Here is a 16180-nt window from a genome sequence, read left to right on the forward strand (position 1 = left end):
ACGAGCCCTAACCACAACTTTCTAACCTCCAAGAAAATATAAAATATGCCTTCTAAGGGACACAAGAGGCAAAGAAGAACCTGCTAAGAAAGTGTAATTCACATCTACTGCAAATCATATTTCAAAGAACTAAATGAGACTGGGGAACACTTGTGAAATTGCTGGTTTGAAAGAATAAAAAAAAGTCCAGCCATACTCAAACAAGATCTCACTGTGAAGCCTACAATAAATGTCTGAAAGTGCACTAACAGAGGCAAAAAACCAGTATTTTGAATTGATAGGTTGAAAAGTAGCTAAATTTAATACTGAATCAAAAAAAGTATGATTGGAAGAACTGTATAAAACTTCATAATATGGAAATTAGGTAATAACCATTAAACACAAAGCTAAAAATCAGATTCAATCAAGGAACAAAATGGAGTTTATAATTTGTATGACTCCATTTTATAATGTCATTCAGTGGTTTCCCAAACCAAGTGCTTTTCCTATGACGACTGAGGCTACAGTTTTCCAGGCTAAAGGTACAGTGAGGGGGAAAGTATCCTAGATAGAAAAATGGTGTACGAATGCAGAGAGCAGAGTACTAAAGGACTGCAAACAACCACTACACTACAGTAACCTACAGGCACTCAGAGGCAGGGCACTGAAAGGCATATGGCCAGGTCTAAGTTTTAAACAAAGTACAATTTCTCTGTACATTCAGTGAAATAATTTGCCAGGCTCACAGGGGACTCCTTTTGAAAGAGCATGTCTCTTCATACTTCATCACTGACCAACTGGTATCACAAATATATGCCTGGTTCTGCTTGGCATCACTTTGTTAATGCTCTGTTCATTAATTTAACAAACTATCAGGAGAATATGCCCGGAATGGGCAAGCATTATCTCTCAACTTTCATTTAATTAAACTCTGCTATTGCAATATGACAGTCAGCACATCGCAGGGGGAATTATTTTAAGGATGAGGTAAAAAGTATTTCAAAGCCCCCACTTAAATATGAAAGCATAATCTAAAATTGCCCGAGCACACACTATAATTTTTCTATAATATTAAAGATGTTATTTCCAGACTTGGTAATTAATTGGATTCCATGGAGAAATTATTCTAGCATCCTTGATAGAAAAATGATGCACAAAGGCAGAGAACAGAGTACCAAAGGACAGCCATAAACAACCACTCTGTCGTCCAGATTATGACAATCACCAGGCTTAATAAGGAGTGAGTGCTGCCTGCTTCTGGTGCACAAGCATTACACTCCTGCAAAGTGAATGCACTGAATTCTGATTATATAGCCTTAATAAAAAGAAATGAGAGCAGCTCATGCTCCAGCAGCTGCCTCACAAGGATGCGCAGGAGTGATTCTGAGCAGGCTGGAGTGTCACTGGCTGAATGAGGACAGCCTCCTCTCACGCTGAAGGCTGGGGAGGCCACATCCCCCACCCTCAGAGAGAGGGCTGCTCAGAAAGCTGGCTTACCATCAATCCGGCTCACGAGCTCTTGTAACATTTTCACTTTCATTTGAATCCCAGGTTGGGCAAAAGTGTAGTTGTCCTAAGGAAAAAATAATAACATGTATCATATGCATATAAAGTAAAACATTTTCCAAAGGGGAAAAAGGCAGTTGGAGTAAAGATGAACAGTCTTATAACAGAAGGAATTCACAAACGGCTAGATTTTATCTTGAGAAATAAACAAGAGGACGCACACTGGCCAACAAGCAGCGCTGAAGAATCTTATTTTGAGGAAGGAAAGCCTGACATTTCCTGATGTCAGAGGATGAGCATACACATCTCAGGAATATTAAATGGCACACTTCTATATGTAAAAGAAAGATATTTGCACTTAAATTGAACAAATGGGCACCCATGTTATAGTTCATGGAGGAGAACTGTCTATACAAACTGACTGCCTGGCTGCACACCTGGACCCCACACTCTTAGCACTGCCAGGAAGCCAATGGGAAGTGACAAATGGGCCAGCACTGACAGCACCAGCATCATGCCCCCAACCCAAGTGATAATGACAGGGTCAATGCATAGGAGAAAAAATGAGCATTAGACTTTACTCTCAGAGGTAGAATTGAGTGAACTCAAGTGAAGTTCATAAACCAAGATAGGAAAGTCTGTAGCATCAAGGTGTTGGGGGAGGGGGACACCCTGGGCAATTTTAAGCCAATCAGACCAGAAATGAAATCCCACTTAGAAGCTGTGTTACCTTGCCAAGTAACAAAACCTCTCTGGACTTCAGTTTCATCATCTCTAACATGAGAATAATAACCTTGTCTTCTGGGACTGTCTGAGGTTTCAAGGAAATAATGTAAGTGGAATGAGCAGGAGGTCTCAAGTTACATCAGGTTCTCAGGAAATGACTGGCTGTATTACTGCTACTGTCACCACCTAAGAGAGCACAAACATGCAGCTAGAGGACTTGGCCAGAAAATTCGCAAAGGACTGTTGATACCCACCTCATCACATGGTAGGGACACAGAAGCAGAACCAGTCAGAAAGAAAAGGGAATCTCACAGAAGTAGCCCTTAGAGCCTCAGCCAGTGCTCAGGGATCCTTTTCAGAATGAGAGATACAACTGGACTCATGCAGCAACAGACTTAATACATACTTGACAATGGTGAATGTGGAAGGCAGAATAATCGCCCCCAAAGACATCCGCATCCTAATCCCTGGAACCTGTGAATGCGTCACCTTACATGGCAAAGGAGAATTAAGGCTGCAGATGGAACTAATGTTGCTAATCAGCTGACTTTAGACAGGGAAATTATCCTTAATTATATGGTGGACCCAATGTAATCACAGGGTCCTTAAAAGTGGGAGGAGGAGGCAGGAGAGTCAGGCAGAGAGATGCCATGTGAGAAGGATTCAACCTCCCAATGCTTGCTTTGATGATGAAGGAAGGGCCATGAGCCAAGGAATGCACATGCCTCTAGAAGCTGGAAAGGACAAGGAATGAATTATACCCTGGATCCTTCGGGAAGAACACCACCTGAATGACACCTTGATTTTAGCCTCCTGAGACCCACATCAGACTTCTGACCTCCAGAACTAAGATAATAAATCTATGCTGTTTTAAGCCATTAAGTCTATGGTAATTTGTTATGGCAACAACAAGAAAATAATACAGAAGGTCTAGAGGATGTTCTTTATTGGGTGTCCTAAGACTCACTAAAAAGTAAAAAGAGAATTGAGAGGTACCAAAACGACTACACTGTCCCCAGGGTTCTTGTAGGGTCCAGGCTCAGGCTTTGAACTCTCTAGTGAGCAGACAGGGCCTCTGGCCTGGCCAGCGCTGGAAGATGGCAGCTTGCAGCAGCTTTACCCTCAGACAGTGTCACTGGGGAAGGCCACGCAAGTCTCAGCAAAAGGAACCCAGGGCCCTGGTCTCAGGAAGGCCACAGGCAACATGGCCTTGGTCCAAACAGAAGGAATTGGGCAAGGATAGCTGCTGCTCACCAGGGAGGCTCCAGACCACTGAGCAAGTGCTCAGTTACAGAAAGCAGAGTTGGTGTAGCCTTTCAGAGATTGGGGAATGGATGATCTGCTGCCTGCATACCCAAGGGCAGCAGGTGCCTACAAGCACCACAGGGCATAAGGGAGGTACTGGCTTCGCATGGTTGGGGCCAGGACTACATGCGCAGCACAACAGTAACTGTCCACATCCCACCAGGCATTAAAAGCCCAGGAGAGAAGTGGAGGGATAGATCTGGACTTGACATTCCTTATCCACTCAGGACTGAAAACCACTCAGCATTTCTAGGGGTGGTCGACCACATTCTCTATGCTCTGAGGGTTTTATAGAATCCAAATATAGAGGAAGGAGAACAGAGGGTATCAGCCCCTGGGAGGCACTGGGGGACATAGGACAGCATTCATATTACTCCCAGCTCCAGAACCCAGAAGGGAGATTCCAGGTGAGACAAATGTGAAGCTGAGAGGCCAGCCTTCAGACAAGCAGCAGTTTCTGGGGTCAGAAAGTCAAATGTGAATATACAAAGTCAGCACTCTCTACATGTCTCAATCTCTCTCTCTCTCTCTCTCTCTCTCTCTCTCTCATAAACACACAAGTTGTGCATGCACACACACACACGCACATGCACGACCTTTCCTAACAAGAACAGGCGTAGCAGTCACTGTGGCACAGAACTAAAAATGCCTATGAGGCATTGAGGATTTTTTTTACCCCAGAAATGGAAAATTAACAAAGTCAAACCTACCCTCTTGCTGGGAAATTTCTCCCAGGTGGATTCTGAGTGACAAGCTCTGGATTCCAAACTGTCACATCTCTGTAAGGGCAAACCCAGGAAGATTTGTGTTTGCCAGCTTTACTTAGAATGCCGCCAAGGTCCTCCCATGACCTTGGGCAGCAGGAAGTCCAGGCTCTTGGGACATGATCTTGCCTGGGATGCCTAAACCAGAGGGAGGATTTTTTTTCTAGATTTAGCGAACCAATTATGTGATAAGCTTGTGAATCCTCCTAAAATCTGAAGTACGAGCTGTCCAAGACTCGCCATTTAGTGGACAGGACTTCTGGGCTCTGAAGGAGCTGTGTTCATACCAGTGAGACCCCAGCATCCCTCTAGCTAAGACAGAGCAGCAGCAGAAGTTAAGGGCAAATCGTGAATTTTAGTGGATGTGAACTTTAATATGGGTAAGAAATTTTGGCTCTGGATTTTAATTCCTTTGAATGTCATCATATTTGGACCTAAATTTGCAACGGTTAATCTTTAAGACTTAATTTTCCCTCGCAGATTGGATAGCAGAAGGAGATTTATATTCAAATTTGTGGTATACTATGTTGTTGGAAGTTTATATACTATCATTTAACCTACTGGAGGAATTTTTGATGAGCTAGGTTGAACAATAAACCCGGACAGAATCAAGGATGAGAAATAAACTAGACAGTGATTTTGCAGCCTCAGATACAGAGAGGACTTAAGATTATTTATTTCATGTCCTATTCTGAAAAATCAGAATTTCAGAGTCATTGGGAACACATTCTAACACCCTACTAGTCTGTCCTGATGGACTGTTGCTCTCCTCCATGCCCTGGCTGAACAGGACCCCCATTAAACAAACAACAAACAGACCTGGGGTCTACTTCCCCAGGGAGAGAGCTCAGTTGGTACCTCTCCCATACTTTCTCCATCCCCAGAAATACTCCTTCCAAGGAGGCAACTTATCCATTGCAAAACCTGGAAGAAGAAAGTGAGTTCAGCCCCCTTTCTGCCTCTCAGAGTTGGCTGCTCTCCTTGCCACAAGGTTCTGTTGCACATGAGAATGGCCCTGCACGCAGCACTGGCTCTGATAGGGTAGGTGAGCCTGAATAATCCTGGGATTCAGTCAGCCGGTTTATTTGGCTCTCACACTAAGATAGGATTTCAAGCCTCTCATTTAGCAGAAATAAAAGTTATTCTATGGCCTCCATCTGCCACTATTTTGTTTTATTTCTCAATTTGTTCAAAACCCAGGTAGGGAGATGGGTTCTCAGAAATCCAAACAATGAGAAAAGAATGACACTTGAGAGCCTATAAAAAGAAAATCAGTATTTTGAAAAGACCTGCAAAGACTAATAGGTACAGCCTTGGCATTCTGGCTGCAGGCTAGGGACAGAGAAGACCAGTCTTCAGACAGGGTAAAACACAGCTGGCTGGACTGAACCCCAGAGAGTAAGGTCCACCAAGGTTAAGACCCCCCGGTTCTGTTCACTCAAGGGAGAGAAACTAGATTTATTCTCAGGATACCCACCCTAGCACCCCTCCACAACACACCTGACAGGGGGAAACACCATACCCAGAACACAGGTGCTGTGTGAATATATGAATGGGCAGAAAAACAGGAATTAAGAAAGGTACTATATACTTATAAAAATGTTAATAGTAATAATATTAATATTATTTCCTTCATAAAAAGTAAATATGTGTATCCTATCAAAATGAGATTTTTATTTTGTGCCTTTAAAAAAGGATGTAATTTACAAAACCTATGGGTCAGAGAGAGGAAAGGAAGGTCTAAGGAATACAAAGGCCTTTTGTGAAATATTTTACAGAAGGTAAAGTCAAAGAAAACACACTCATCTTGCCTTACATCTATTGCTATTCCAACATCACGCTGCTGGCAGCAACAAATAACACTTTCTGTGCTTGTCAGAAGAAAAGTAGAGTAAAACTTTCTGAAAAGAATATTTTAGAGAAGAGCTAAAATATAAATTCCTATCAGATTAGCTGGAAGAACCCAGAGCCCCTAACTATTAAACCTTCCAGCTCATAGAGAGCCAGAAATTCTTTTACGTCTCTGGAAAGGGCTCTTCCAACTGGACCAGGGATTCAGCTCACCACAAAGTCCAGCATCCCTTTTCCAGGTCAATCGCATTCTATTAGAATTTCTTTCCCACAGTGAAACCAAATTTTTCTTCTTTACCCAGGCCTTGACCTATCTCTGAAACAGTTCAGAAAGTACCTTCTGCAACAAAGGGCCTGACAGAGTTCCATTTCCTTCAACTCTTTTTTTTTTTTTTGGGGGGGGGGGGTTGGAGTCTCACTCTGTCGCCCAGACGGGAGTGCAGTGGCACACTCCCGGCCACCACTGCCTTGACCTGCTGGGCTTCCGGCGATCCTTCTGCCTCAGCCTTCCAAGTAGCCGGAACTACAGGCATGCACTACCACGCCTGGCTATTTTTTTATTTATTGTAGAGACAAGGTCTCGCCAAGTTGCCCGGGTGGGTCTCGAACACGTGGGCTCAGGCAGTCCACTTACCTCAGCCTCCAAAAGTGCTGGGATTACAGGCTGAGCCACCGAGCCCAGATTTTCAACTCTTTTTTTTTTTTTTTGAGTTGAAGTATCACTCTGTCACACAGACTGGAGTGCAGTGGTGACTCCTGGCCACCGCAGCCTCGACTGGCTGGGCTCTGGCGATCCTTACACCTCAGCCTTCCAAGTAGCTGGAACTACAGGCGCACACTACCACTACTGGCTAGTTTTTTTAAATGTATTGTAGAGAAGAGGTCTTGCCAAGTTGTCCAGGCAGGTCTCGAACCCACGGACTCAGGCAATCCACTCACCTCGGCCTCCCAAAGTGCTGGGATTACAGGCTGAGCCACCGAGCCTGGCCTCAACTCTTAATAGAGTCCATTCAACATCCCCTCAGGGCCCTCTGGTCACCAGCACTGGACACAACACCATGGGTGCTGATCATGCAGAGGACAGAGAGCCGTGAAGCCTCCTGCCACTCAATCTCCTTCACTCAATCTCCAGCCATTAATAGATTGATGCGATTAAAACACCAATCCAACATAAGACAGAACTGCAGCAGAGTATTAGTTTATCTGCTCAAAAAATACTTACTAAACGCCTACTTCATGCCAGAAAACTAAGTCCTGTGTATCAATGGTGTGAAAAAGAGTCAAACACAGCAGGCCTGGCTGCTGTTCTTGGAGTCCTGCTTACAAGGCTAGTCCTCAGCTAGTGTCTGGGAACGTAGGTTTCTGGAGGGTCCCTGCCATTCCATAACTAATAAGAGTGGCTCACTACACCTAAACTTTGTACTGTGGTTCATGTAGAACACCTTCCAAGAAGCTGGCATTTTGGTACATGCCAGGCAAAGGGTATCTACATAACCAGCCCCAATAACACCCTGGGCATTGAGTCTCTAATAAGCTTCCCCAGTAGACTACACATTTCACATGTGCTGTCATAGCTCACTACTAGAGGAACTAAGTGCATCTAAGTCTGACTCCACAAGGACATAGGACTTGGAAGTGTATACCCAGTTTCCTTTGGTCACCTTTTCACTCAGTAGAATTTTCTTTGCATGCTTGTACTGTGATGAATCACAGTATGAATATTACTCTGTGCTGAGTCTGGGAGTGTGGTCGAAGAGTCCCCCAACACAAAAGAGGAGAAATACAGACAGGGCCCTTCTGTTCACAGGGATGACAGTCTGGCAGCAGAGAAAACGTCCATCACAAGTCACGCAAGTGCATGTTTACTGCTAATGGGAATCTGGGCGGCTGCATTATCACAGCACAGAACACGGGCTGGACCTGGATGACCATTTGGAGGATGTGAGACCCGAGCTGAGATAAGAAGGATGGTTCAAGCACCATGTAGCAGAGCCCCAGAGGCAGCAGGGAGCTTGGAACATCCCAAGAAAGGAATGAAAGCCAGGGCAGCTTGCAGGGCAGTAAGGAAGCTGTGAGGCAAGAGAAGACTATTCCAAGGCTGGAAAGCCATTTAGGGAGTTTATAGTAAGACCAAGACAAAGCTATCAAATGAAGTTAATGAAATGGAAATGAGGATAAAAGATAAGAGATCTGCATTTTGAAAAGATGATTCTGGCTGCAAGGTACAGAAATAACAGAATGGGACCAGAGAGGATAGAGGAATACCAGTTAGGGGACAACTACCCCAATCCAGGCAAAAATGACGACATGAACTTCCCATGGAGGAAGCAGTCAACCATAACTGTCCAAACAGCTTTCATACTGACCTGCACTGGTTGGCTTTTTGCACTTGAATGCAGGACTTTCCATTTATTCCTATTAGCACATTCATTTGATTGGTTCTCAGCTGGCATTCCAGGCAGCTGAACTCATTCTGAATCTCGATTGTGTCATCTATCACATTAGCTGTCCCTCCAAGCTTAGAGGCACTGGTTAAACTGATCCCCTTCATTACAGTCTCCCAAGAAGAAGAGAGAAGGACAAGGCCAAGGACAGGGCTCTGTGGCATGCTTTCAGAAACAGCACTCAGAGCAGAAAGGTGTTATAAAAATCTATCAAGCTTTGTTTAACTCCTCACTTTCCCATCTGCTAGATTAATTTCTCTGATCTTCTGTTTTCTCATCTGTAAAATGGAGAGAGGGATAACTTTATCACAACACCACAGGGGTTATTAAATGAATTACTGTGTCTAAAAGAACATAAGACAGTGTCAACAGAGTGTGAACCCAGCCTCCCATTCCCCACCTTCCATGACTGGTATCAGTCATGAGACCACAGTTAAGACTGCAGGCTCCCACCTACCTGTGCCAAAGTAACCAGTGCCTTGGTAAAACACTTGACAAACGGGGAAAATGCTAAACACTTGTGCTGAGACACAGACCATTCAGCAAGATAAAGTGGTATGCCTACATCTGAAGGCAGTCTATGATCAGTTGTAGATGCCACTAAGAAGAACAACCACTGAAATGAGGGTGAGAAAGGAGACATTGCCAATAAGTCAAAGTGAAAACAAACAATCTAAGTAAAAGAAGCCAGTCTGACTGTAGGGTTCCAACTAAGTGACATTCTGGAAAAGACAAGACTAAAAAGACCAGTGGTTGTCCGAGATTCAGGCAGAGGGAACAGACAGAGGTGAGGCACAGAGGATTTTTAGGGCAATGACATTAATCTGGATGATATTATAATGGTAGTAGATACATGTCATTACACATTTTTCAAAACCCACAAATTATACAACAAAAAGAGTGAGCTCTAATGTAAACTGTGGACTTCAGTAAATAATAATAAATTAACATTGGTTCATCAGTTGTGACAAATATGCCCACTAAAGCAAGATGTTAATTCTAGAGAAAACTGAGTTTGCGAGGGAGGGCAGTAAAGGGGTAATATGGGAACGCTAACTTTCTGCTCAATTTTTCTGTAAAGCTAAAACTTCTCTAAAAGCCAAAGTTCATTAATTTTTAAAAATACGCCAATCCAAAAAAAGGTAGGGAAAAAAGTGGAATAAGAAAAGATTAAACAGTACCTGGTCCACTACAAAGGGGAGTGAGGGCCACCTAGAAGCCCAAACTTCACCTGTATGCAGCCTACTTATATAGTCAGTCCTCACTTGTACTCCACATCTCTATAATACGTTTAAAATTTTTTTAAAAAGAAAAGATGAAACAAATAAAAAATGCAAAATGGCAATCTAAACTCCAAGCATATAAATAATTAGATTGGCCACATTACATGAATATATATGAACTAAACATACACAAAAAGAATGCGAGAGCAAATTTCAAAAATAAGCTATCTACAAGAAGTACACTTTAAGAACATAAACTTTGTATCTCTGTGTCACATTTTGATAATTCTCACAATGTTTCAAACTTTTTCATTATTATTTTATCTAGTATAGTAGTCTATAATCAGTGATCTAAATTTGAGGCTGATATTGTAACTGTTTTGAGGTACCACGAAACATACCCACGTAACATAGAAAATTTAATAGATAAATGCAATATTCTGACTGCTCCACTGACCATCTCTCTCCCACTCCTCTCACCTCCCTATTCATGGAGACACAACAATACTTAAATTAGGCCACTTGATAATCCTATGGTGGCCTGTGAGAATTCTAGAGAAAGAAAGAATCTCATGTCTCACTTTAAATCAAAAGATAAAAATGATAAGCTTAGTAAAAGCCAAGAAAGGCTAAAAGCTAGGTCTTTTGTGCCACACAGTTAGCCAAGCTGTGAATGCAAAAGAAAAGTTCTTGAAGGAAATTAAAAGTACTACTCCAGTGAACACATGAATAATTTTCCAAAAAGCAAAACCTTATCACTGACATATAGGAGGCTTTAGTGTTCTGGGTAGATGATCAAACCAGCTACAAAATCCCCTTAAGCCAAAGCCTAATCTAGAACAAGGTTCTCAATCTCTTCAATTCTGTGAATCCTCAGAGAGTTGCAGCAGCTGCAAAAGGAAACTCTGAAGCTAGCTGAGGTTGGTTCATGAGGTTTAAGGAAAGAAGCCATTTCCATAACATAAAAAAGCAAGAGGGAAGTGCTGATGTAGAAGCTGCAATAAGTTATCTAGAAGATCTAGCTATGATAAAGGTGGGCAACACTAAACAACAGATTTTCAATGTAGATAAAACAGCCTTCTATTGAAAGAAAATGCCATCTAGGACTTCCATAGCTAGACAGCAGTCAATCCCTGGCTGCAAAGCTTCAAAGAATATGCTGACTCTCTTGTTAGGGGCTAAGTTGATGTCAATGTTCATTTTCCATTTTGAAAATCCTAAGTCCCTTCTCAGCCTTTTGGCTAAGATCAAGTGAAGAATAATGCTAAATCTGCTCTGCCTATGCTCTATAAATGGGAAAACAAAGTCTGAATGACAGTATGTCTGTTTACAGTATGGTTTACTGAATATTTTAAACCCACTGTTGAGACCTACTGCTCAGGTAAAAAAGATTCCCTTCCAAATTTTATTTTTTATTGACAATGCATCTGCAGCTCTAATGGAGATGTATAAAGAGATAAATGTTGTTTTCATACTTGTTAATGCAACACCTATTCTGTAGCCCAAGGAGTCATTTTGACTTCAAGTCTTATTATTTGAGAAATACATTTTGTAAAGTTATAGGTGCCATCAATAGTGATTTCTCTGATGGAGCTGAGCAAAATAAGTTGAAAATCTTCTGGAAATGTTTCATCATCTAGATGTCATTTAAGAACATTTGTGATTCATGGGAGGAGATCAAAATAGCAGTGTCAACAGGAGTTTGGTAGAAGTTGATTCCATCCCTCACAAATGACTTTGAGGGGTTAAAGACTTCAGTGGAAAAAGTCACTGCAGATGTGCTAGAAATAGCAAGAAAACCAGAATTAGAAGTACAACTTGAAGATGTGACTGAATTGCTGCAATCTCATGATAAAACTTGAACAGATGAAAGGTTGTTTCTTATGGATAAGTAAAGAAAGTGGTTTCTTGAAATGGAACCTATTCTTATTGAATATGCTGTGAACACTGTTGAAACGATGACAGAGGATTCAGAATATCACATAAACCTACCTGATAAAGCAGTAGCAGGGTTTGAGAGGGTTGACACCAGTTTTGAAGGAAGTTCTACTGTGGGTAAAATGTTATCAAATAACATTGCATACTACAGAGAAACCTTTTATGAAAGGAAGAGTCAATCAACACAGCAAACTTCATCGTTGCCTTATTTTAAGAAATTGCCACAGTTACCTCAGGCTTCAGCAACCATCACTCTGATCAGTCAGCAGTCATCAACATCAAAGCAAGACCTTCCACCAGCAAAAAGACTACAACTCGCTGAAGGCTCACATGATCGTTGGTATTTTTTAGCAATATAGTACTTCTGAATTTAAGTATGTACATTTCTCAGATATAATGCTATTGCACACATAATAGACTACAGAATAGTATAAACATAACTTTTACATGCACTGGGAAACCAAAAAATTTGTGTGACTAGTTTATTATGATATTCGCTTTATTGTGATGATTTGGAATCGAACGTACAGGGTCTCCAAGGAATGCCTATAAAAGACATTTGTATTGGAAAGAAAAGAGTATGACTCTTTGTTTACAGATGGCATCACTATGTACACAGAAAATCCTAAGGCATCTACCAAAAAGCTCCTGGAAATAATAAGTGGGTTTAGTTAAGATTCCCAGAAACAAGGTATGACATACTGAATTTTCCAAAAGTGGCCACAACATTATCTCCTATTCCAGATGCTCTTTTATGATGTGACCATGCCACTCCTGGATCAAGAAATATAGTCTAATTTTCCTGTCTTTGAATCATAATGAGCTTATGACTGCTTCAACCAAAAGAGTACAGTGGACAAGACTTCGGAGTATAACATATGGCTTCCAAGGCTCAGTCAGGAAAATTGCAGCTTACCCCTTGTTGACTGGAAGAGTCTCACTGGGAGGCTTGAACTATCACAAAAGAAGTCTTACTCTCCTAAGGCTACCACACTATGAAGACAACACCCACATGGAGAGGCCATGAGTGAGCCATCAAATCTAAAGTCCTACTTTTAGAGTCTTCCAGGCCAGGCACCAGACAGTTAAGTGAATGAGACTCGAAATGATTCCAGTCCCCACCTGAGGCTCCAGACACCATAGTGCATAAATAAGCAGTCCATGTCATGCCCTGACTGAAATCTTGACCCACAGGATCTGTGAGCATAGGAACATGGCTGCTTTAAGTCAGAAGGTTTTGGAATGATTTGTTATGGAGCAATAATACCTGGAAAACCATAGTCACTTTACAAAAATTATTTTATTTGTATATACCAGTAGTAAAACAATCAAAAAACAAAATTTGCCAACAAAGCTATACCATTTAAAATAGTATAAGAAACTCAAAATGAGCCAGGTTCAGTGGCTCAGCCTATAATCCTGTGCTTTGGGAGGCTGAGGTGAGTGGATTGCCTGAGTCCACGGGTTCAAGACCCGCCTGGGCAACTTGGTGAGACCTCATCTCTACAATAAATCAAAAAAAGTTAGCCAGGCGTGATAGTGCGCGCCTGTAATCCCAGCTACTTGGAAGGCTGAGGCGGAAGGATCACCGGAGCCCAGCAGGTCGAGGCTGTGGTGGCCAGGAACGGCCTCTGCACTCTAGTCTGGGCGACTGAGTGAGACTCCAACTCAAAAAAAAAAAGAAACTCAAAATATTTAGAAATGCACTTAACAAAATATGAGCAAAAGCTATACACCCCAAACTACAAAATGTTTGTAAAGATAATGAATAACTAAGTAATTTTTAAAATACCATGCTCACAGAAGAGGAGAATCAATATTTGTTAACATTGCCAATTTGAGGGAAAATGACATACAGATTCAACATACTCTAATATAGAATCTCAGCAGGCTACTTTTTGTAAGAAAAATGAACTTTATATAAAATTTATATAAAATGAACTTTATATAAAATTTATAAAAAATGAACTTTATATAAACTTTACATAAAATGAACTTTGTATAAAAATGTAAAGAACCCAAAATACTCAAGACAATTTTTAAAAAGAACAATGTTGGAGGACTGACCCTATTTGACTCCATGAAAAGCTACAGTAATTAAGACAGTGTGAACTGGATAAAAATCTGTTAGTATATCAGTGGAGCAGAATAGAATGTTCAAAAATAAACCCACACTTACACAATCATTTAATTTTCAGCAAAGATACCAACGCAATCTAATAAGAAAACAAAACAAAACTGTTTTGTTTTTTTTTTTGAGTTGGAGTCTCACTCTGTCGCTCAGACTGGAGTGCAGTGGCCGCTCCCAGCCACCGCAGCCTCAACCTGCTGGGCTCCGGCGATCCTTCCACCTCAGCCTTCCAAGTAGCTGGGACTACAGGCACGCGCTACTACGTCCGGCTAATTTTTTTTTATTTATTTATTGTGGAGATGAGGTCTCGCCAACTTGCCCAGGCGGGTCTCGAACCCGCGGGCTCAGGCAAACCACTCACCTCGGCCTCCCAAAGCGTGGGATTACAGGCTGAGCCACTAAACTTGGCCCAAAACTATTTTTAAAAAATGGTATTGTGTTCCCTAGGATATCTGTACAGGGGGAAAAAATGACTCTGACACATTCTTTACACAATACATGGAAATTAAGTCAAACTACATTGTAGACTTAAAACTAAAATTATAGTGTCTAGAAGAAAAACACAGGAGTATCTCATGGCATCCTGGGATAGGCAGAACATAAAAAAGGCCAGCAATGTGGTGGTATCATGACTCATATAGGGAAAGACCAGGAAACTACCAGATTTGTGACTGGAGTGGACTGTGTCTTGGAGGGGGCCATCATCCCTCAAGTAGTGCTGCTAGGAGTTAACCATTCAAATTAATGCCAGGCAAAAAGGGATAGACCAGGAAACCAGAGCCTGTGCAGGGAGCCCTTGGAGGAGTATAGGTTCTTAAAGTTTATGTTCCATACAGGAGAGAAGTCAAAGACCAATTCAGAAAAAAGTAGTAAATTAAATTTTTCCATAATAACCATTTTTTGCTCATCAGACGACACTGTTAAAGAAATGAATTGACAAACCACAGATCAGGAGAAAATATTCTCAAAAAACATATGTTGCCAAAAGATTTCTATCTGGAATAAATGAAGAACATGAGAGAAATGTAGAGCTGGTGAAACTGCATTCTGACATGTACATGAATGTTCACAGAAACTTTATTCACAGCAGCCCAAGATCGGAAACAGGCTTAGCTTCCTGGATGAATAAACAAATTGTAATATATTTGTATGATGGAGTATTACTTGGTAATTCAAAGAACTGAACTATTCATTCAGGTAACAACATGGATTTTTATGCTTTTCAATGCTATAGTAAATTGAATTTTTTTAATTCTCATTTTTAAATTGCTTGCTGCTCAATGACTCATTCTTAATGAATCTTCTCTTGCAGCCCAGTAACTAACACATTCTTATCTGTTTAATAAACCTTTTAAAAATGTTGCCAAGAATCTTCAATTTTATAAAATGGGGCTCTAAAATCACATATCTAAAAAACTTCCACACATAGAGTACGATTCATCTGGTATTTGAGGTAGGAGCGTATTTAACATATCTAAATGGACTAGATACTTCACTCATTTATTCTCTCACGCACGGGGCTTCCTTCCATATGTGAGCTCCACTGCTCTTTCTAGATGAAGACTCGCCTTCTAGATGCATATAACCAAACTCCAAATCAGAACTAATTAAAAATGAGCTTTCTCTCTGCTACCTGCCCAGGCAATAGACCACTCACTTCTTTGTTCCTCTCGTTTAGATAACAACATCCCCGAAATTTAGCCCCTTCCAAGTTCCAGCTGTCTAAGCTCACTGCTGAGGTTTCTGAGCCATCCTGAATTTGCCTTTGGCTGCTCTCCTGTTTGCAGCATAAACTTTAAGAACCTATACTTCTCCAAGGGCTCACTGCACAGACTCTGGTTTCTTCAACTATCCCTTTTTGCCTCCCTGGCACTAACTTCAATGGTTAACTCATAACACCTCTAGTAGAGGGATGATCCCCATCCAAGACAGAGTTCACATCAGTCCCCACTCACAGGTCTGGTAGTTTCCAGGCCTTTCTCCATATGAGTCATAATACCACTGCATTTCTGGCCTTTTCTGACAAGCTCTAAGATAATGTAGTCACTTTCCCCAATATTCCTATCACTTATATGCCACCAACCAGTTCTTAGAATTGAATAATTCTTCCCCAAGGAAAGGAAATGTAAATGACTAATTATAAAAGGCAATGGTTCTTTTCTACTCAAAGAAGCTGTCCTGTTAAGTAATGAATCTAAGAGTAATAGTGTGACTTCAGGGTAGGCAAATATGAAAGCTGTAATTCAAGAAGTAATAGCTAACCGACAACCTGGCACTAGTGTTGTTAGTGAAATGAAAAGACTGGCAAAAGCA

The 16180-nt window shown here is 41.4% G+C and overlaps 1 protein-coding gene across 1 annotated transcript in view; it reads right to left on the reverse strand.

The window, feature by feature from the left end:
* Positions 1-1459: 1459 nt before the first annotated feature.
* Positions 1460-16180, reverse strand: part of LOC103253679 (TBC1 domain family member 22A-like) — an 87271-nt gene continuing 72550 nt past the window's right edge. Inside the window, exon 4 of the mRNA XM_021709510.1 lies at positions 1460-1552. Within this exon, the coding sequence (XP_021565185.1) occupies positions 1460-1552 (93 nt within the window). The remainder of the gene's footprint in view (positions 1553-16180) is intronic.

Source organism: Carlito syrichta, unplaced genomic scaffold (genome assembly GCF_000164805.1).
Source record: "Carlito syrichta isolate Samal-C Ts95f unplaced genomic scaffold, Tarsius_syrichta-2.0.1 Scaffold246138, whole genome shotgun sequence".
Lineage (NCBI taxonomy): Eukaryota > Metazoa > Chordata > Mammalia > Primates > Tarsiidae > Carlito > Carlito syrichta.